Here is a 20,176-nt window from a genome sequence, read left to right as displayed (position 1 = left end):
AGTCCATGAGTTCGAGCCCCGCGTCAGGCTCTGTGCTGACAGCTCAGAGCCTGGAGCCCGTTTCAGATTCTGTGTCTCCGTCTCTCTGACCCTCTCCCGTTCATGCTCTGTCTCTCTCTGTCTCAAAAATAAATAAACGTTAAAAAAAAAAATTGAAAAACAAAAGGGGAGATGAGAGGGTTTAAATGCTAAGTGGGAAAGAGCCAACAGAAAGAGGAGCATGAAAGATACAAGCTATTCTGGTCAAACTTCTGACTCATGCCTGGGGATAGACCAACCATGTGAGAGATTCAGTACACCCCAAGAAATGTTCTACCCGCCTCCTAGCCCCAAGCTTCAGGAGAAAGAAATCATGGTGGTGACACCTAGTGGATTCAAAGGGCACTGTTGAAATTCTTCACTCCTCTCTCTACACCTCCTCAAGAGGGCATCTCATGCTGGTCTTGTGACCACTCCAAATCATTTTCACCCTTTTGTTCACTGCTAGACCAGCCTACGATGTGCAATGCTACTAAGTAAGTTCGTCCTCTCCCCTCTCAGTCCACAGTGGACCTTGGCCACGTCTCTTGTCTCTCGGCCACTCTCCCCACAAGGAAGCAGAATTCAGACAGGGTGAGGAAGGGACCAGAAAGGATATATGTCCCCCACACCCCAGTCACCCAGCTCCAGTCAAGTGACCACTGCAGCCCTGATGAGTGCAAGATGGCCATTTCTCAGTTATTCAAGCTCTGGGGATTGTGCAGAGCTTAAACTGTGGTCTCCGGAGTCAGAATAACTGGATTCAAATTCTTGCTAGCTGTGACTTGGCCTCTCTGTGCCTGTGATGCTAAATTTCTCATGACCTTGGTTCTCATCTGGAAAGTGACGCTGATAGAGCCAACCTATTTGTTGGGAAGATTTTTTTTTTTTTCCAACGTTTTTTATTTATTTTTGGGACAGAGAGAGACAGAGCATGAACGGGGGAGGGGCAGAGAGAGAGGGAGACACAGAATCGGAAACAGGCTCCAGGCTCCGAGCCATCAGCCCAGAGCCCGACGCGGGGCTCGAACTCACGGACCGTGAGATTGTGACCTGGCTGAAGTCGGCCGCTTAACCGACTGCGCCACCCAGGCGCCCCATGGGAAGATTAATTGAGAGAAGGCACATAAAGTCAAGCACAGTGAGTGGCAAAGGACACCGTTCCAAGTGTCAGTTCTTATCATCACCCGTGAAAGAGAGCAGATGACTGATGGCTCTGGAGGTGGCCAAGATGGGGATAAGGAGAATAGCCCACACCACTTTCTCTGCCCTCCCTGGGGGTAGAAGAGCAGGGACAGAAAGGACTGGTCCCTATGATCCTGCACCAGGGCATGGAGTCCTTGAGGGTGCGACCAGCACCCTTTAAAGAGGGCAGAACCTGTCCGGCCCCCATACGTCTGGCTTCCCTTGTAACCAGTCCAGCAGGGCAGAGGCAGCTCTCAGTGCCTCCCAGTGCCTCATCCCTGACTTCCCACTTTTGCACTTTGGCCATCAAACCTGCTTCAAGGCCTAAGTCATCGTTCTCAAGAAGTTTTCTTTTATTGTCCCCACCACCACCCCCCGATCCTCAGACCAGTAGTGAATCTCTTTAGCTCAATTCCTAGAGCATTTATCATCTTGTGTTGTGTCCACTCTTACTGCTACTATTTCAACCAACCTAATTTATTAATTCAGCAAATATGTATTGAGCGTCTTCTCTGTGCCAGGTACTGTTCTTGGCTCTGGATAGCAAACAAGACACTCATGGAGCTAACATCCTTGTAGGGGAGTGGGTGCAAAGAAAATACACAGAGAATATATAGGTCAGGGAGTGATGAGTGCCTTGACTATACAGGGGGTAGGGGACAGAGTGGGGGTGGGCGAGATGGAAACAGAGTGGTCAGGAAAGGCTCGGAGAAGAGCAAAGGTGATTCCCTGAGACAGGAATGGGTCTTAGGGTTTTTAAGGAACAGTAAAGCAGTCAGTGTGGCTGCAGTGGGGTGAGTAAGAGGAGAGGGGGCAGGAGATGGGGTCGGAGAGGGAGAATTTTGATTCTTAATGCGTTATTGGAAACAGGAGTGTTGCAATCTGAATTGTTTTAGCCGAGATGTCACAAACCTACAGTTATTGGGTAAATCTCACAATTGAGTGAACACACACACATAACCACCCCCCAGGTCAAGATACAGAACGTTCTTGGAGCGCCTGGGTAGCTCAGTCGGTTAAGCGTCCGACTCTTGGTTTCAGCTCAGGTCACGATCTCATGGTTTTGTGGGTTCAAGCCCACACTGGACTCCACGCTGACACTGCAGAGCCTGCTTGGGATTCTCTGTCTCCCTTTCTCTCTGCCCCTCCCCCACGTGCACTGTCTCTGCCTCTCTCAAAATAAATAAGTTTAAATTTTTAAAAATATAAAACATTTTTATCACCACAAAGGGCTTCCTCATGCCCCTTCCCAGTCAATACTCTCTCCCATCCCCATCAAGTAACCACTATTTTTACTTCTATTCCCATAGATTAATTGGGTCTATTCTTGAATTTCTCTTAAGTAGAATCCTACCGTTTGTAGTCTTATGTGTGTGGCTTCTTTTACTCAGCATTACGTCTGTGAGTGAGGTTCCTTCATGCAGGTTGTAGTTCTTTTTTATTGCTACGTAGTATTCCGTTGTAATAGTATACCGCAATTGATTTATCCATTCACCTGCTGAAGGACATTCTGGCTTCTTCCAGTTTCACGGTCATTAATAAAACTGCTATTGATCACTGTTGGCTGTGTCTTTCACTGGACATCAAGCACTGATTTCTCTTGGGAGTGGAAATTCTAGGTCATAGGTTAGGTGTACATTTAGTCTTTGTAAGCACTGCCAAGCAGGTTTCCAAAGTAGCTGTGCCAATTCACACTCCCCACCAACAGCATATAAAGGTTCCAGTTGCTCCACACCCTTGCTGATACTGGTATTACCACTTTTTAAAATTGTAGTCATTCATGATCTGATGTAGGTTTTTAGCAGAGCAACCTGGCTGCACTCTGAGAACCAAGTGGTGGGATTAGGGTTGGGCTGGGCAGAGGAAACTGAGACACCAGACAGGAGGCTAGTGTGGGTCAAGACCCACAAATGGTTTGCACTAGATGGTAATAGAGGAGTCAGAGAAGTGGATCAGTCAGGACGTGTCCTGGAATTGTAGCAGGACAGACTGGTTGATGAGTGAGGGAGGGATGAGAAGGAGGCATCAGGGCGAGTCCTGCATCCTTGCCTTGAAAACCCGGGTGGATGAGAGGACCGTTTTCTAAGATGCAGGAGACAGGGAATAACAGATGTGGGCCAAGGGAAGGTCAAGGACTCATGGGTAGCTGTCTGAATATGTCATCTGCTGGAGCTTAGGCCATCCTTAGAGCACTAAGGCTCTAGATGCCCCCATCCTAGTATAACTGGCAGACACTGGTTGTGTGAATGGCGCGTGCTGTCTGGGTAGCGGCTGGGGGAATGTGCATGCATGCTGTCTGCAGTGACAGATCTGAGTTAGGGGCCCAGTTCTGCCCCCTCGCTCGCCTGTAACTTGGACCTTATGCTAGGATTCCATCTTCCACCTTATGGTGTTAGAATTTAACAAGATCCCATGTCTAGGGCACCTGGAACATGGAAGAACTCAAACTTCCACTCTTCCAAGTTCCAGACACTATGTGGCAAGTCTTAAGAGGCTGGCACTTTTCCCTCATCCACATTTTAAAAGTCTTTCCAGACTGAGAACAGCCCTGCTGAGGGGCCCAGCACACTGAGAGGCGGTCCCCTCTCCCCTCTCCCCTCCCTCACCCTCTCCCTCAGAGAAACAGAATGGATAACAGCAAGCAGCTTGATTCATAGACTTTATCAGCTTTTTCTCCAGCCAGCGGCTTCTGCAGACAACCGAGCCTGTACGGTACACACGGTTCACTCTGGCAAAGCTGGGGAGCAGCGGGGCAGGCATCACGGCTGGGGGCGGGAAGCAGCGAAGACTGGACCAGTGGGCCCCAGTGCTTGAGGAGGGTTGTGGGAGCTGCGAGAGAAGGCTGCTGCGTGGGGTCAGGAGGAGGGCGGCCCAGGGAGAGGAGGGCGCGTGTTAAGCTGCAGGGAGGAAGCAGGGAGCGGGAGGGGGGCCTATGGTCACCGTCCTTGGGGGATGGAGGTGGTGGGACACCGTGCCGGTGTATGTATGGGGAATGAGGGGTCCATAGACATCTTTTGTGGCAGGAACGAGACAGACCACTGTATAAAAGGGACTGTACAACATAACCTATGATACAATGTTTACATATGATACAAGGCTCTTTCCCTCTTTGAGTTTTAAAAAATAAATTTACAATTCCAGAGCTTTTGGTAAAAAATATATACACCCTCAGAGCAGCAGCTGTTTTTGCTGTTGCTGCTGCTGCCTCTTCAGAAGAGAAAGAGGTGGCGCCAGAAAGGAGGGTGAGGCTGTGCCAGGGAACCTCACCCGGTAGCTGCCAGGAGCCCTGTGCCCCTCAGCCCTGGAGGCCCGTGTGGGAGAGGGAGGGGAGACAGAGAGGTATTAAAGGCATCACCACAGTCCAGTGTGGCCTTTACAGTCTCAGCCATTCCCTCCCCTCACTTCTGTGGGCTACCTGCCCAGGGACAGGGGTCTGCCCCACCCCAGCTCTGATGGGGAGGACCAAGGGGGAGTCAACACAGGGAGGAGGATAGAGACCATGTTGTTGGTGTCCCACAGAAGAGCCAGAAGGAGGGGAATGACAGCTCCCTTCTTAGCAGTAACACACCGCAAAAGAAGGAGTGTGGGCAGCAAACACCCCCAACTCCTGATACCACCACGTCCCACCCCACAATGCAGAGGGAGTGTCCTGTAGGCAGCTTAGGCCTGTGTTTCCCTGAGCATCTCTTACCCTCTCACCAGAGCCCACCCAGAGACCCTGGGGAGGCGTGAGTGGAGGACTCCCAAGGGCTGACAGATAACCCCTTCCCCCTCACTGCTGCCCCCTGCCCCACGAGCAGCTTCACCCACAAGCTTGGGCACATGGGGCAGCACAAGGAGCTGAGCAGGGAGTGGTGGGGGTGGGGACAGCACCCCGCACCATCACAGGGCCAAGTAGACCAGGGTAGCACCAAACAGAAGGACCCCTGCTACACACAACACCCTCCCTCAGTTACAGATGCGCTGCTGCTTCTTAAAGGGGACAGGTGCACACACACACGCACGCGCGCACACACACACACACACACAGACACAAGGGCAATATAATATTCCAGGAGGGGTGCATCCAGGGGTCCCAGCCCTGACCAGGGAGAAGCCGGCCACGGGTGGAGAGGAAGGCTGCCAATCCCTTCCACAGTTCCGCTCTGTCTCACAGACAATGTGGGCAGCTTTCCTGTCTGCGTGGGAGGAGGAGGTTGGAAGCTCCGTCTCTGGAACAGACCTTGATGAGAGGGGGCAGAGGAAGGAGTGTTCTGCCCCCCATCCCTGCGAGGGCAGGACCCAGCAGAGTGCGGTTTTGGCTTGAAGGAGCAAGGGGGAGAGGACTTCAGCAGGATGAACAGGCTTATGAGCCCAGGGGTAAGTCCATCCGACTCTTTCCTGAGGGGCAGGAAGTTGCTCCAAGGGAAAGATGTCAGAGGTGGGTTGGGATAGCGTGCAAAGTGCTTGAGTGCCAGGTGCCCAAGGACCCTGGTGGGGCACTGACCAAAACCTCTGTTCTCACTGACTATTAGCCTCCAGCTTGTAGGAGAGCTCGAAGAGGAGGTTCTGGTTGTCGATGACCTGGAACTGGCGCACATAGGCCTTGGTCTGGAGGTGATGGGGGGATGCCTCCATATCCAGGCCTGGAGGTGTGACAAGAGAGAGGCCTTCAGGCTCCCAGCCTCCCTTCTTGCTCTACATGCCTACCAGCCAGAGAAGAGGGGTGTGGATTGGGACAGGAGGGTCCCTAGAGAGGCCAAAGAGAGGATGGAGAGCTGACAAGTTTAAGGAAATAAAGAATTGAGGACGGTCTCCTCCCGGAATCCTCCCGCTCAGTCAAAGCTCTACCTGTAAAGCTCTTAGAAGCCTGGGTACTCACAAAGGGGCCGGCTCCGGTATTTGCGGATTGTCCTCACCTTTTCAGCCACTGAATGCTGGGAGATGACAAGAAATGAGCCCTAAAAAGGGTACAGAAAGATGCTCCCCCCCTCTTATGCTCCCCCTGGTCTATTCCCCAACTCTGCTGGTTTGACTCCACTCCCTCCAGGGTCTAATTCTGGAGGGTCTCTGAAGAACCAAAGAAGGGGTGTAATGGGGCTGGTGAGGGGAGGTAGAGTTGCCCCCCCCCCCCCAGCTCCCTGTCAGCTTTGTGGCCTGTGGGCGTGTTGCCACAGCAATGGCAGCAGGGACGGTCAGGAGTCTGTCAAGCAAGCTGGGCACCAAGAAGGAAGGCTGCTGTCTTTAGGGGGCTGCCAGGATGGGGGGGGGGAAGGATGCCAGCCCCTGCTCCTGGGCCAGGGTAGGCCGTGTCACTCACCAGCTTCTCAATGTTCACCAAACCATCAACAAGAGTCTTACTCCCCTCATGCAGGAAAGTCAGGTCTAGGGGAGGGAAGAGAAGCAAATGTGAGGAAGAAGAGAGGAGGTCCAAAGGGCCCTTCCCCTCCCCCACAACCCCTCAGTGCGGGGCTCCTCTCCAGTGGGCATTCAGAGCTAAGTGGCAGTGGTTGATAGCCGGAACTGGGGCACAGAGACTGTGGCCAGAAGAGCATGGGATTGACTCTCACCTTTGAGGATCAGAGGCACAAAGGGAATCACAGGAGGTTTCATCTTGGAGATGACTTCTCGGTAGCTTTTGTGGTTCCTGCAGGGGTCCTGGCATTCCGCAGAAGAGAGGTTAGGGGACACATAGTCCCAGTGTACCTCAAAGATGCCCCCTACTCCTCCCTCATCCCCCTGCCCTAGATCCATCTCTGATCAGAGAGAGGTATGTATGGGTGTCTAGCTGGGGGTGAGATGGGGAGGAGCTTGACTGTCCTCCCCTCACCTCCAAAGCAAACAGGGCAGCAATCCACCCACCCTTCCCCCTCCCAGCATGCCAGGGGAAGGGTCTTGGGCACTAAAAACCTTAAAGGCAAGCTTGAGGAGGAAGGTTTGTGGGAACAGAGGGTCTCTGGGGTGCAAGCCCAGGGGCAGATAAAAGAGCTGAACCCACTCACTGTCAGGTTCTCAAATTTGCGGAACAAATTCTTGAATTTCCCGGGCAGCTTCTGCAGAGAGTTTGAAGGAAGGAGAAGGAATGTCAGACTGGAGCTCCTTGCGTTTCAGGGGACCTCTGGCTAATCCCCAGGTGTCAGAGGGGGAAAGGGCCCGGCTATCTTGCAAGGGGCTGGCAAGCTGGTCTGGTGGGTAGGGAAATAGAATCAGCTCTTGGTGAGGTCTGGGGAGCTTGAAGCAGCCCGGAGGAATGAATTATTCTGGGGAATTCGAGCCTCTGCGTTGGCATTGCCACGCACAAGGGGCCTCACTGAGCGCTGGCTGGAATCCAGCATCCAAGTCTGCGACCTGGCCTGGGCTGCCTGCCCCCCTCTCCGGCGGGGATTCCGGCTTTTTACTAATTTGCGCAAGGACAGGGCGCATTAACCTAGCGGCGTGCCTCGGGCCTGGATCTGCCAGAAGAGGGCGCCTCCTTCCGCCTGGCACAAAGGCTCCCTAAGGGCCAGCCGCACCGCGGGAGGCAGCACCGGGGGTGAGCCCGGCAGGCCAAGATCCCCGAGCCGGGCCAGCCCAGGCGGGAGGAGAGGAGAGGGCAGCCATGCATCACCTCCCAGGTGAGCCGCAGGCGGCTGACAGCGGCGTTGTCCAGCCCCATGACCACGGCGTAGAAGGACAGCAGGTCCTGGTTCTGCTTGCAGCTGCAGGGGTGGGAGGCGAGGTCAGCGCGAGGTGGGGGGAGGGGGGTGGTCTCCGCGCTCCCCCTCCGCCGGCTGGCCGCACTCACATGGCCGCGATCTTGAGGAACTTCTTCAGCAGCTGCGCGCGCTTGCCCGGGGCCTCGCACAGCAACACCTCGGTGGCCACCCAGTGCGTGACCTCGCTGCAGCGCTGCAGCAGCAGCTCCAGGTTGGCCGTCTCCCGGCGGCCGCGCTCTCCGTGGAACACGTAGTCCACGAATTCCAGCTGCACCCACGTCCGCGTGGCGGAGGGGCCGCCGGGGCGTGGGGGGTGTGCGTGGGCGGGAGGTGAATTGGACCCGAGGAGGCAAAGGCAGGAGGGCAGGGGTAGGAGGGGTGGAAATTAGAAGAAGCCGGGACAAGACGGGATGCAACAGAAATGGGGGAAGAGGGGAAGCACCATTAATAATACTCTCCCATCTACTGGGCGCTTATTTGGTGCCAGGTCCTCGAACCATCTGATAGACAGTATTGTCACTGCCTTAATTTCTCTCTTTAGTAGAGAATATTTTAAAGATACCTTATCTGGTTAGACCCACTTTACTAAGGACTCTCACTTTGCCGCTTTTTTCAGATTGGAGACGTAAGGCTTAGAGGGTCTGGGGGTGAATTGCCCGAGGGCACCCCGCCAGCCACCTTCTAATGCAAAGTTCAGCTGCACACATGGCCCGTCTCCAGGACCCCACGTTGGCACATTTCTCCCTCCAGGCCCCCAGCCCAGCACCACCTTCAGTCCCCACCTCGTGCACACATCGAAACAGCTCCCAGTGGAAGGCAGTAAGGTGGTTGGCGACGTCCTCAGGCTCCACTCGGTGGATCTCTGTGTCTCCAGGGGAGACCTGGATCTCCTCGGGGAGGGGCATCTGGTGACAGGCAGGGGCTGGACTCCACTCTGGGCTTGTGAGTTTCTGCCCCATAGTCCCTCTGGGCCCTCACTCCCAGCCAACGCCCTTGTGACGGAGTTCTTACCAGCGCCTCATAGCTGTCGCGGGTGCAGGCAAACAGGTGACTGTTGATGCCCAGCGTGGTGAAGACACAGTCTTCAGTCGGCTGGAGAAGGACCTTCTCTGCAGGAGAACGAGCTGTTCTGCCTCAGCCCTGGCTATCTGCACCCTCACACACCCCAGCCACTGTCGCCATCCCGTCTAGAAACTCCTAACCCTGCATGGACACATTCTAGACGAATGGGACTGCTGTTATCACCAGTTTGTGCCACATTCATCTGAAATTTTCAAATAATGATTTCCTCAGCATTCATCACCTTCTTTTACCCCCCAACATTCTTCCACAGCTCTTCTGTCATTCTATCATCCCCATGATACTGGAATATTTTTTCCCTTGCCTCAGAGGAAAATAGGATTCTGGCTACATTGCAGGCTCTCTGCCTTCCCACAGGGATTGGAGGCCCACCCTGTGTTTTAGCCTCAAAAACGTAGCCTCCAGGAGGTTAAAGAACCAGATCCCAAGATGAGTAAGAGGCAAGCACCTAGATCACAATCCAAGTGTCTTGGGCCAGTGCTTTCCAAACTTTAATGTGCATAGGAATCACCTGGGAATCTTGTTAAAATGCTCATTCTGAGTCAGCAGGTCTGGTGGGGTCTGAGGTGCTGCAGTTTTAATAAGCTCCCAGGTGATGCTCATGTGGCTGGCCTCAGGACCACACTTCAAGTAGCCAGGGCCTAGAATTTGTCTTTAGCCATGCCCCAGAGCTCTGGGCAGGTGAGTTTCTCCTCTCCTGCCTGCCCCCCCCCCTCACCCACCCCCCAGCCCTGCTGTTCCTGAGCCTCACCTCCGGAGGAAGCCACAGCTACCAGGATGAGCGAGTCCTCGCGCCCTGCAGGCTCCTCTGAGTACTGCAATTTCTCTGTCACAGAACCCAGAATGTCCTGCACTGACGCTGAGAGGCGGCTGCGTATGGTCACGTAAGAGTGGTCAGGCATGTAGACCCGGCAGAAGACTGGGCAGAGCCAGGAAGGTGGGTTTTCATTAGAAGGCAGAATGGCAGTGTTGGCATCGTCCCCTCCAGGGCACCTCTGTTCCCCATCCCATCTCACCCCTAACCCTAAATTGGTTAGCTTCTGAAAAAGATGCTGGAAACAGGACAGGTTCTACAACATAAGGAGAATGCCCCAAATCCAGAGACCCCAGAGGGCCCTCTGAGCCACCCTGGAAGCTCTGCCCCTCTTAGTGCCCCCACTCACTCTCATCAGAGCCCCGGAAGGCCACTCGGGTCTGCAGACAAGAGTCTATCCGGCGGAAGTGGCGGAACAGTGGCTTCACCTGCTTGCTGGGCGGCTGGCTTTCCTCTGGGATCCTGACATGGACACAGCTGGGCGTCAGGAAGTCCTGCCAGGCATATGGAGCGCCAGGCAGGCAACATCAAGCAGGGACATCAGAACTGAGTCAAGGATGCACCAGTACCAGGTTCAGAAAGTGATGAAGGAGGTCAGAAGAGAGACAATGAACAGCATGGGACAACAGTCCAGGTGACCCAGATCAAATGCCACCTCTTTCGTGAATTCTTCTCTGATCTACCCCACCCACCAGGAAAGGTCACTTTTTGGCTTTAACTGCCGTAGGACACTGGGCTAATATTTGTTTACGTTCGAATCTTATCTCTTCTACAAGGCTGAGAGCGTTTGAGGGCTGGGCTTAGTTCTTCCTGAAATTTTTTTTTCACCCCACAGGTCTAGCACACTACTTGGCACATGATAGGTGTAGGTCATCCACTGTTTGCTGAATTTTGCTGACAAGAACTTCACAGCCTGGGAGGAGACAGGTGTGTATACAGCTACTTCTAACACGAGGCAGGAGGTGTTAGGTGATATAACAAAGGTACAAGGAGAGTTCTGTTGGTATGAGGCAGGGAGAACTTTCAGCAACAAGATGGCATTTGGGTTGCCTGGGTGGCTCAGTTAGTTAAGCGTCCGACTTCGGCTCAGGTCATGATCTTATGGTTCATGGGTTCAAGCCTGCTTGGGATCCTCTGTCCCCTGTTTTCTCTGCCCCTCCCCTGCTCGTGCTCTGTCTCTCTCTCAAAAATTAAAATAATAAAAACATTTTTAAAAATTAAAAAAAAAAACAAGAAGATGGCATTTGAGGGACACCTGGGTGGCTCAGTCGGTTAAGCATCTGACTTCGGCTCAGGTCATGATCTCATGGTTCGTGAGTTTGAGCCTTACATCGGGCTCACTGCTGTCAGCTCAGAGCCCACCTCAGATCCGCTGTCCCCCTCTCTCTCTGCCCCTCCCCCATTCGTGCTGGCGCGTAGGCTTTCTGTCAAAAAAAATGAATAAACATTAAAAAAAAAAAAAAAAGATGGCATCTGACTTGGGCCTTGAAGGACAACAGAAAGAGAAGTGGGTATGGGGGAGTCCTTCTGGAGTGGACCACGCAAATGATGGTGGGAAAATGGGAGAGCCCAGGAGTTCAGGGGTGTATAGGGAGTGTCATGGGGGCTGGGAAATGAGGTGGGAAGCAGTGGCAGAAGGCAGAAAGGCAAGGGCGTTCATTGAACACTGTGCAAGGATGTTGCAATTTTGTCTTATAGGCAATTGGGAGCCGAGGATGTGTTTGGAATAGGAGCACGATGTCATCAAACTGGAAAGATCCCTCTGGTGTCAGCATAAGAAGGGAGAGGACACAGGGTACCTGGGTGGCTCAGTGGGTTAAGCGTCTGACTTCAGTTCAGGTCATGATCTCAAGGTTCATGAGTTCGAGCCCTGCATTGGGCTTTCTGCTGTCAGCACAGAGCCCGCTTTGGATCCTCTGTCCGGCCCTCCACCCCGCCCCCCCCCACCGCCCCGCCAACCGCCCCTCTCTCTGTTCCTCCCCCGCTCTCACTCTGTCTCTGTCTCTCTCTCAAAATAAATAAATATTTTTAAAAATTAATAAAATTTACAAGAAGAAGAAGAAGAAGAAGAAGAAGAAGAAGAAGAAGAAAGGAGAGGACACAAGACCATAAGCTGAAGCCCTGGACAGGAGGCTGTGGCGATCGATATTCCAGGTGAGAGATAATGAGGCCTAAATGGGGGTTGTGGCGGTAGGGATGGAATGGAAAGAAACTGAAGTGGTCCAAGGGATGGATGGACAGACGGACAGATGGATGGATGGATGCAGTGGAGTCCTGAAGCGGGCTCACGTTGGCTCATGACAGCGGATTGTGAAATTTGGGGGCGATTCTGCCTACTGCCTTTTATTTTTTTATTTTTTTATTTTTTTCAACGTTTATTTATTTTTGGGACAGAGAGAGACAGAGCATGAACGGGGGAGGGGCAGAGAGAGAGGGAGACACAGAATCGGAAACAGGCTCCAGGCTCCGAGCCATCAGCCCAGAGCCTGACGCGGGGCTCGAACTCACGGACCGCGAGATCGTGACCTGGCTGAAGTCGGACGCTTAACCGACTGCGCCACCCAGGCGCCCCTCTGCCTACTGCCTTTTAAAAAGCCATGAAAAAAAAGTTTCATAAACTTTTAGCCAAATTATTACCACAAAAGGTAGTGGCCTGTTTTACTACATTTTGCTATTGTCTGTGCTTCTGAGGTTATTTACCTCTCTTGTATTTGTGTGGTGAAAATCCCACCTAAGCCCTGCTACTGCTCCTCTCTTCTCTGCCCAACTTCACATTCGGTGACATCACGTTGGTTGCTTTAAAGCAGCCAGTGAAAGAATTTACACCATGGGAATCAGCAAAAGCTACAAATCAGGGCTTTTTTGACCCTGATGTGCTGGTTGTTAAATAGGTACCAGTACACCACTGGATCAACAAAGAAACGGATGGGACAACAGACAAGGAAGCCACTGGAGGCCGTGCTTTGTGCTACCCTCCAGCAAGAGAAAGGGGCTGAAAACTAAAACCGCATTGGAGTCAAAAGGCCAGAGGCAGTCCCTGTGATAGAGGAACACGGGGACTTCTGTCCTGTCCCCTCCCCCCAACCCATTCCCCTCACTTTAGCTCCACTGTTTCCACAAGCTGGTGCAGCCTCAGTGTGTCCTCTCGAAGGTCCTGGTAAAGGGACTCATCCTTCATAATCAGCAGGTACAGATCCTGGGGAGCAGAGGAGAGAGAAGGTGAAGGCAGGGGTGTCATCCCAAGCATCACTATCAGCAAGGGCTGGCGCAGGGTCTCCATGCCTTGGAGCACAGAGGGACCGTATAAACTTAAGGCCCACAGGCATCTTCTTCCAGGTACCCAGCTTGAGGAGTATGGCTCCTTCAAAGGGGTCCCCTTCCAGAGCTAATAGCCTGCTCACCCGCCTTCTCTTCCCAGGCCCACCTTGATGATGCGGCCGGCCCCCTCTTCCTCCTGCAGCAGCCCCTGGTAGGTGTCCAGGAAATGAAGGAGCATGGCTAGACAGGCTTGCTTCCGACCCAGCCCCTCGGGGCCCTCCATGCCTCCTGCCCAAACAAAGCTGACCCCTTAGTTAAGAAAAAGCCCCAAGCAGGGAGACCTGAAGAAACTGGGAAGGGAGATGAGAGGCAGTGGTTGCTTAAGCCCTCCCAAATGCTCTCTAGGCTTGGGGCCAAGAAGAAAGGAGATCCAGGTGTCCCTGGAGCCAAGACCCCCTCATGCCTCAGCCCAGGTATTTTTCTCACAGTAGGTGTGGATGGCATCCACTTGACCACATCCATCTGACCACATCCTGCCTGTTTGAATTTCACTTGAGGATACCCTACCAGGACCCACCCAACCTCTGACTGGCCCATAACCTGGAGCTGGTAAAGGCCAATGATCCTTACCACAAACCTGACCATACCTCAGTGTAAGGCCCGTTGTTTCTAAGAGAGTCTATGGTATTCTACACAGTGGCCTGACATTTACAATTAGATCCTAAAATAACTCAGCAAGAGGCCCTATGCTTACATGAGACCCTATGAATAGCTCAGCCAGTGCTTGTCTCTAGCAGACCTTACTAAAGCATAGCTGTGACCTGATGTTTACATCGGACCCTATAATAACTCACTGGGCAACCAGATGTTTAGAGCAGCAATCCAGTGGGGGGGAGAGGCACTCTTAATAGAATAATAACACCTTACACTTGCAGAGGGCTCTGCAGTCTCCAAAGCACTCCCACATCTACTATCAGATGATCTCCACAGCAGCCCCATAGGTAGGCAGGGCAGGTGCTATTTACCCCCTTTTACAGAAGAGGAAACTGAGGCTTTAGGAGGTTGAGTGGTCTGCCCAAGGTCACGCAGCTGCTGAGTAAAACCCCTGGAATTGAAACCAAGGTGTATTTTCTAGGGAAGAGTGGAGGCCCTGACATCACACATTGGGTAGGGGGAGTGGCTTCCTCCCGACCTCCCCTTTTGCAGGCTCCATAAAAGGATATTACTGGTGTAGCTCCTGCAGAAATTTCTCCGTGGGGAGGAAGAGAGAATGGGTGAGGACGATGTCATCCAGCAGGATATCTGTAGAGATCAATTGGCACCACTGATGTCAGGCGGGCACTTGTAGGGCCCGACTGGACACTCACTACCCTCCCCCCACCGCCGCCTCCTAGAGTGAGTTCTCCTTAGCCAGGCTGGAGCCCTGGCCACCTGCCCCGTCATGCTCTGCACAAGCGCGCACGCACACGTGTGAAGGTTCTGGGCAGCCGCTGCGGGGGTGGGGTTGGCAGCTGCCAAGGCAGCTGGAGGGAAGGAGGGGGCGCCTTTTGGTCACGCCCACTTCTCTTCAATGGATGTGGGAAGCTGGTCAGATAATATAGCAAACTTGAGATCTGCCTGAAAAAAAGAGGTAGAGGTAGACCACAGAAGTGTCTCTAGACAAAAAGAACTTCCAAACAGAGGTTAGAGTCAGTGGTGTGTGTGTGTGTGTGTGTGTGTGTGTGTGTGTGTGTGTGTGTCTGTGTGTGTGTGTGTCTGTGTGTTCATCCCTCCTGCCCTCCCTACTCTCTACCTAACAACTTTGAGTTCCAACTAGGCAGGTGAGAACCAGCCCCATTAAAAGGGAGAGGGAGTGATTGCCCTCTCTTTGATCCCAAAAGCCTTTAAGAAGAAACCCTGTGTCCCCCAGATGCCCAGAGACGGAAGGGTTAATGATGGAAGGGTGGAGGGGAGTGGCTCTCACCACCCTTTTCCCCTCCACACCCCCATCTGGGCCTGGCTCAGCCAGTCAGCCAGGTACAAGGTCGCCCTGACTTGCAGCCAGCCCTGGGGTGGGGCAGGGCAGCCTGGCACACACAGACAAGCAGGGCGCAGGGAGGGAGCCAGGTGTCCTCACCAGGACAGGTTAGGGCCAGGTCCCCAGACACTGCCCCCAGACAAAACCAAGTCTTCTGAGTCCCTTGGCTCACCATGCCCTGGCCTCTGATTCAAGCCATGAAGGTAGAGGAGGAGAACCAACACAAGATCCTCTATTTTAACTACTGCATTTCACAAATGAGAAACTGAGGCCCAGAGTTGGGAGGGACTTGCCTGGAGCTGGAATAGGAACCCAGACTCCTGAGTCTTTGTTCTTTTCTCGATCTGCCCGAGGCAACCAGAGTGTCGGGGTAGAGCACGGTGGGGCTGCTTAGATGTTTGTGAGCCTTTGGCTGATTTGGGAATAACTTCTGTAAGTCCCCCTCACCTCCCACACACCCTGGGAAAAAGCCAAGATGGCTTGAGAACATTGGTTATATTGGAGAATATCAGAGTGGTAGGTTAAACTAATTCTCATTTACTAACTGGTTCCCCAAACCAGTTACTCTGGGGATCTAGCTTGCCAGCCCAGATAATAGGATGACAAGCAACTCAAGAGTCCTTTCCCAGGGGAGACCAGGCACAGTGTGTGGCACCAGGCCCCTGTGGAAGGGGAAAGACAGTTTCTCCCTTTTCCTCTTTGCCCAGCTACCTTGCTATGCTCTTAAAGTGAGGCTGAGAGCCCCAGACCCGACCTCCGGCCCCAGGGATGGTGACAAGGAATAGGGATGCCCAGCATCGTTCCTATCTATCTCACAGGAGAGCTCAGCCAGAGCAAAGGAAGAGGAACATGGGGCAGAGTGGGGGAGATGCTGCTATGGGGGCTACAGTTTGGCGTCTGTCTCTTCCAAGCCAGGCTCTGGTCCAATGCACAGCCTCCCCAGGGAATGTGTCATAGAGACACAGGGTGTGTGGTGTAGGCGGGAAGTTATGGTTAGGAGAGCTGTGTGTGTCTGATATTTTTCTAATTAAATCCAAAAGGTGTCAGCTCCCCAGGGCAATGACAGCTGAGCCAAGGAGAGGGCCCAGGTCTTGAAAAAAAATCTAGGGGGTGGGGGATGTAGTCCCATTCCACATGCCTAGGTCCAGGCTCCCTACAGAGGTCTGAGAGCAAAGTGTGAAACCCCCACCTTGAGGCCCTCAACCAGGGCTCCCCACCCTCAGACCTTGCTGGGCTTAGTGAAATACTGAGAGGCAGACCTAAAGGCCCACCAGCCTTTTACCTCCACCACCAACCGGCAATTTGGGGTCTCGGTTTCCTCAAAGTTCCCTTAGTAGGGGTGCTGGTGGGGAGTGGTGAAATAGTATCATCGTTTAGGGAATAAGCTTCTCAGGGTGTGGCTATTATTTTTTAAAGAGGCCGTATGCTGAGGCCTACCTTGGGAAGGGCAGGAGTTGGTGGAGCTCAGAATCCCCTCCATGCTGCAGGGTCCTGCTGTCTGTCTGCCCAGCCACCTCTCCCCCAACAAACACCTTCTGAGTCAGCCCCCAACTAGAATGCCTCCTTCCCCCTCAAGCTGCTAAGGACAATGCATCCCTTTGCCGGGCCGAAAGGCAGCTTGGGCCTTGCGCCTGTCTGGCATTGCCCCACTGAGTGGGCCAGCCCTGTGCTCTGGGGTTTCTAGACAGAAGCAGGGACTCCGGGAACATCTCTCAGGTCTCAGGCAGCACCTCTTGGAGTGAGGGGTGTGAAGCACGGTGTGCTCTGGGCAGCTTCCATCTTAGGGTGTCAGGCCTTAATTTGGGGCCACAGAAGGAGGTAGTCAACCTCCGGGACCCATGAGAGTCTGTGGGTAGAATGTCCAGGGGAAAGGAAGGGTGGCTTGAGGTTCAGAGAAAGAGTTCGCCTTCTTCTCCAGCCAGTGGGTGAGGCTGCTACAGGGAGGAAGGTGGCACAGCCACTTCCCTTCTGCAGAAGGGTCTGTTCCTCCCCTAGGCCGCTGCCCCACTTCAGCTGACCGCTCGGCCCCACACCGAGGCTCCCGCCATGGCGCCACCCCCACTCTCCAAGGGCAAGGAAGAAGAACCGGGTAACAACCCCCAACTCCGGGATGGAGGAGCCTTACCTGAGGCGGCGCTGTCCCTGGTGGCCCCTCCAGCGAGCCGCTCCAGAACCCGGTTCAGAAGATGCTCCGGCCGCTCGGGGGCGCCCAGGGGGGCCCAGGGCGGGGAAGTCAGGGGCTCGCCGGGGGACAGCTCGTCAGAGGAGTACGAGGAAGGCGAGCGCAGGGGTCCCCCTCCCCCGAGAGGCCCGGTCCCTGGCACCTCCTCAAGCTGCAGCCAACAGGGCCCCCCGCTGCCGAGCTCCTCTGCGACCCCCGCCGGCTCTCCCCCTTCCTCTTCAGGGGGCGGCTCCAGCCCCGGCTCGGCGGGGGGCTCCCGGAGGAAAGCGGGGAGCAGCAGGCGAGACACGCTCTGACGCCGCTGCAGCGGCCGCAGTCCCCCGGCTGGACCGCTGCCCCCACCGGGTCCCCCGCCCCCGCCAGGCCCACCGCAGCTCCCCGGACCCCCGCCGGGACCTCCCGCCACCGTTCGCCCCGCCAGCTGCGACGTCTGCTTCTTCAAAAATTTCTCCAGTGGCTTCATGCCCTCCCCCCCCCCCGCCCCTCTCCTTGGGGCCGCCGGAGGACCCAGGTGTCCCAGGCGCGGGCGGGGGGGGGGGGGGCGGGGACACGATGCTCAGAGCCGGAGGGGCAGAGCGGAGGGCCGTGCCAGGCGCCGGACTGGGGGCCAGAGGAGCCCGAGGCTCGCTGGCCGGGGTCCAGTGGCCAGTGGCCCGGGGAGGTGCCAGAGGGAAGGAGTGTCCGCTGTTAGTGGCCCCCCATGCCGGTTGCAGCTGGCACGCGGCCCAGAGGGTGGATAGGCTGCGGGGCCAGTGCCCGGGGCTCTGCGCTCCTGGGCCGGGCTGCGGCGGCAGAGACAGCGGGCGGAGCGCAAAGCTGAGAGAGGACGCGGCGGCGGCGGCGGCGGCGGCTGCGCTCCTGGCCAGGGGGGAAGGTGGCAGAACTGAGACCGCGCCCCCTCTTCCAGTCTCCGCCCAGTCCCCGCCCCTGCCCCTTCTGGCCCGCCCCCTGGCCCGCGCGAGGCTTGAACTTGGGCGCTGGGGCTGGCCGAGAGGGAAATAGTGAAGGGCTGAATGGGATTGGCTTCAGAGCAGATGCAGAAATTAAGGGCAAAGGTGATGGAGTGATTTAGCAATGGAGAGAGATTCCTGGCTTGGGGGCTTACAGGGGCTCTTAGTTTCATTTCAAAGAAGTAGGGCAGGCCTGTGGCCTGCAGACTTGGGACTTGTACTCAGGTGAGACCTACAAAGATTGCTGGTTGGGTGTCCATCACCCTCAACCCCGACACTATGCTCTGTTGCTATATTTGTGATTTTTATCTTCCTTCTATAAGAAGGGCTGGGAAGGCCTGAAGTGGATTGGCATTGGCACTGGGGGCGGTGCCCATCTGCCCTTTCTGGTAGGGCACAATAGGTGGTGAAGGCCTGGCTTGTGAGAGGCAGGTGCTGGCAGGCAGGTAGGAGCCAGGCAAGGAGCAGCAGCAGGTTGTGGCAGGTCTAGTTGGGGTGAGGAAAAGAGACAGGAGGCAGAGGGGAGGAGACAAGGAGCACAAGGGCACCTGAACCCAGCCAGCAGCAGGAGAAATTAGGACTGTGGAGATGAGTGACAAGCTCCAGAACTGCCAGCCAATATCACTTAGTGTAGAGCCCCTCCAGGGTGGACATAGCCATGGAGTAGGGCAAGTGGTGCCAATTTGCACTCTAAATGATCTTTATTCCTGATGCCTGTGCCTGGAGCATTCTGTCCCTAAAGATACACTGCCCCAGAAAGAGGTGGGTATAGAGAAACACTCAGTGTAAACACATCAAGGTTAAAGTAACAAGGTGGGGGAGTGGCACCAGGTTCCAGAGAGATTGAAGCTCCTTGGACAATGCCCCACCCCTGTTTACCGTGCAGGGACCAGGCAGGGACAGGAATGCTAAAGGCTGGGAGTGGTGGTTGAACTGCAGGGTGTGTACTCCACACGTGTCATCGTGTGTGCATATCTGGTCCTATGTGTGCTAGAGCATGTGTTTACAGAATTAAAGCTTTGCACACCCATCTGTTTGTGGATTTCAAAAGGGAACAGTAAAAGGGAAAGAGCAGTTTTGGCTAAAAAGCTGGAATAGAGATCCGAGTATCAGCTTGCTGGGCTCCCTTTATTGGATACCCCACTATCCCTGGGGTTAAGAGGAGAAACTGGCTGGAGTGGCTAAGAGCTCCCCAGGCATTTTGTGAACCAAATAAGAAGAGGAGAGGGCTCCACTCCGAGCACATGCCACAGTTACCAGATTAAGCGGTTGCCTTGGTAACCTCCTCTCTGGGCAGGATTTGGGATTGTCAGTTAGGAAGGGGAAAGATTTGGGGAGTGTGGAGGGTGTGGGGGCTGGAAATAAAGGAGGCAGAGACACTTCTGGAAACTGAAAGCTTGGGGAGCAGGACCCCAGCACCCCTGCAACTACTCAAGGATATCAGGCAGAGACTGAGTTCAAGGACTTGAATGAGGAAGGAAAGCCAGCATGGAGTGAGTCATGGCCCTCCTAGAAGAGTGGTTCTCACCCCAAGTGCACATTGGAATCCAGGGGAACTCAACAATACTGATGCCCAGGCCACAGTCCGAATCAATTACATCTTTGAGGTGAGGCTGAGGTTTATGGTATTTTTTAAAAGATCCCCAAGTGGTGCTCACTTTGGCAGCACATATAGCAAACCTGGGATGATACAGAGATTAGCATGGTCCCTGTACAAGGATGCCACGTAGAAGATCCCCATGTGATTCAAACAGCCATGGTTGAGAATCACTGCCCTAGAGGGACAGCCCAAGCAGGCTGTCGATGCTAGGAGACAACTTCAGGATTCTAAGACCTTACCCATAAGGTAGCAAGCCTGTGTGTTGACCGCGCAGGGGAGAGGGGGCTGGCATGGAAGAAATAGAGGGGAAGAGAGTGATAGGATTAACAACTGTGAGAAGATGGAAGCAAAGAACTCTGAGAGCCCAGCCCATGGACTTCTAGAAGGGAATAGGGCAA

General features: G+C 54.4%; 1 protein-coding gene, 1 long non-coding RNA gene and 1 pseudogene across 2 annotated transcripts; 2 read left to right on the top strand and 1 right to left on the bottom strand.

Moving 5' to 3' along the window:
• Positions 1 to 3,849: 3,849 nt before the first annotated feature.
• Positions 3,850 to 18,091, bottom strand: RAPGEFL1 (Rap guanine nucleotide exchange factor like 1). Its single transcript, XM_086687233.1, has 15 exons — positions 17,172 to 18,091; positions 14,253 to 14,331; positions 13,196 to 13,331; positions 12,870 to 12,967; positions 10,121 to 10,233; positions 9,709 to 9,876; positions 8,889 to 8,986; positions 8,660 to 8,782; positions 7,967 to 8,145; positions 7,790 to 7,880; positions 7,185 to 7,235; positions 6,753 to 6,840; positions 6,503 to 6,567; positions 6,065 to 6,119; positions 3,850 to 5,828 (listed from the first exon to the last, which is right to left on the bottom strand). Exons 1-15 carry the CDS (start codon positions 17,689 to 17,691, stop codon positions 5,704 to 5,706), a joined length of 1,989 nt encoding a protein of 662 aa, XP_086543359.1. The 5' UTR covers positions 17,692 to 18,091; the 3' UTR covers positions 3,850 to 5,703.
• Positions 5,809 to 9,176, top strand: LOC147574346 (uncharacterized). Its single transcript, XR_015244148.1, has 2 exons — positions 5,809 to 7,796; positions 8,494 to 9,176. It is a non-coding gene; the product is annotated as an uncharacterized LOC147574346 (long non-coding RNA).
• A 1,737-nt stretch (positions 18,092 to 19,828) lies between the features above and the next one.
• On the top strand, positions 19,829 to 19,925 carry LOC112854224 (U6 spliceosomal RNA; annotated as a pseudogene).
• The last annotated feature ends 251 nt before the right edge of the window (positions 19,926 to 20,176 follow it).

This window comes from Puma concolor, chromosome E1 (genome assembly GCF_028749965.1).
Source record: "Puma concolor isolate L17-30 chromosome E1, mPumCon1.1.hap2, whole genome shotgun sequence".
NCBI lineage: Eukaryota > Metazoa > Chordata > Mammalia > Carnivora > Felidae > Puma > Puma concolor.
This window is presented reverse-complemented; position numbering and strand designations above follow the sequence as displayed.

Coding starts and splice junctions, on each gene's coding strand:
- RAPGEFL1 (XM_086687233.1), bottom strand. CDS start 17,691: ATGAAGCCACTGGAGAAATTTTTGAAGAAGCAGACGTCGCAGCTGGCG. Junction 8,783..8,888: donor GCGACAGCTATGAGGCGCTG/GTAAGAACTCCG, acceptor GCCTGTCACCAG/ATGCCCCTCCCCGAGGAGAT. Junction 6,841..7,184: donor GCAAATTTGAGAACCTGACA/GTGAGTGGGTTC, acceptor GCGGAATGCCAG/GACCCCTGCAGGAACCACAA.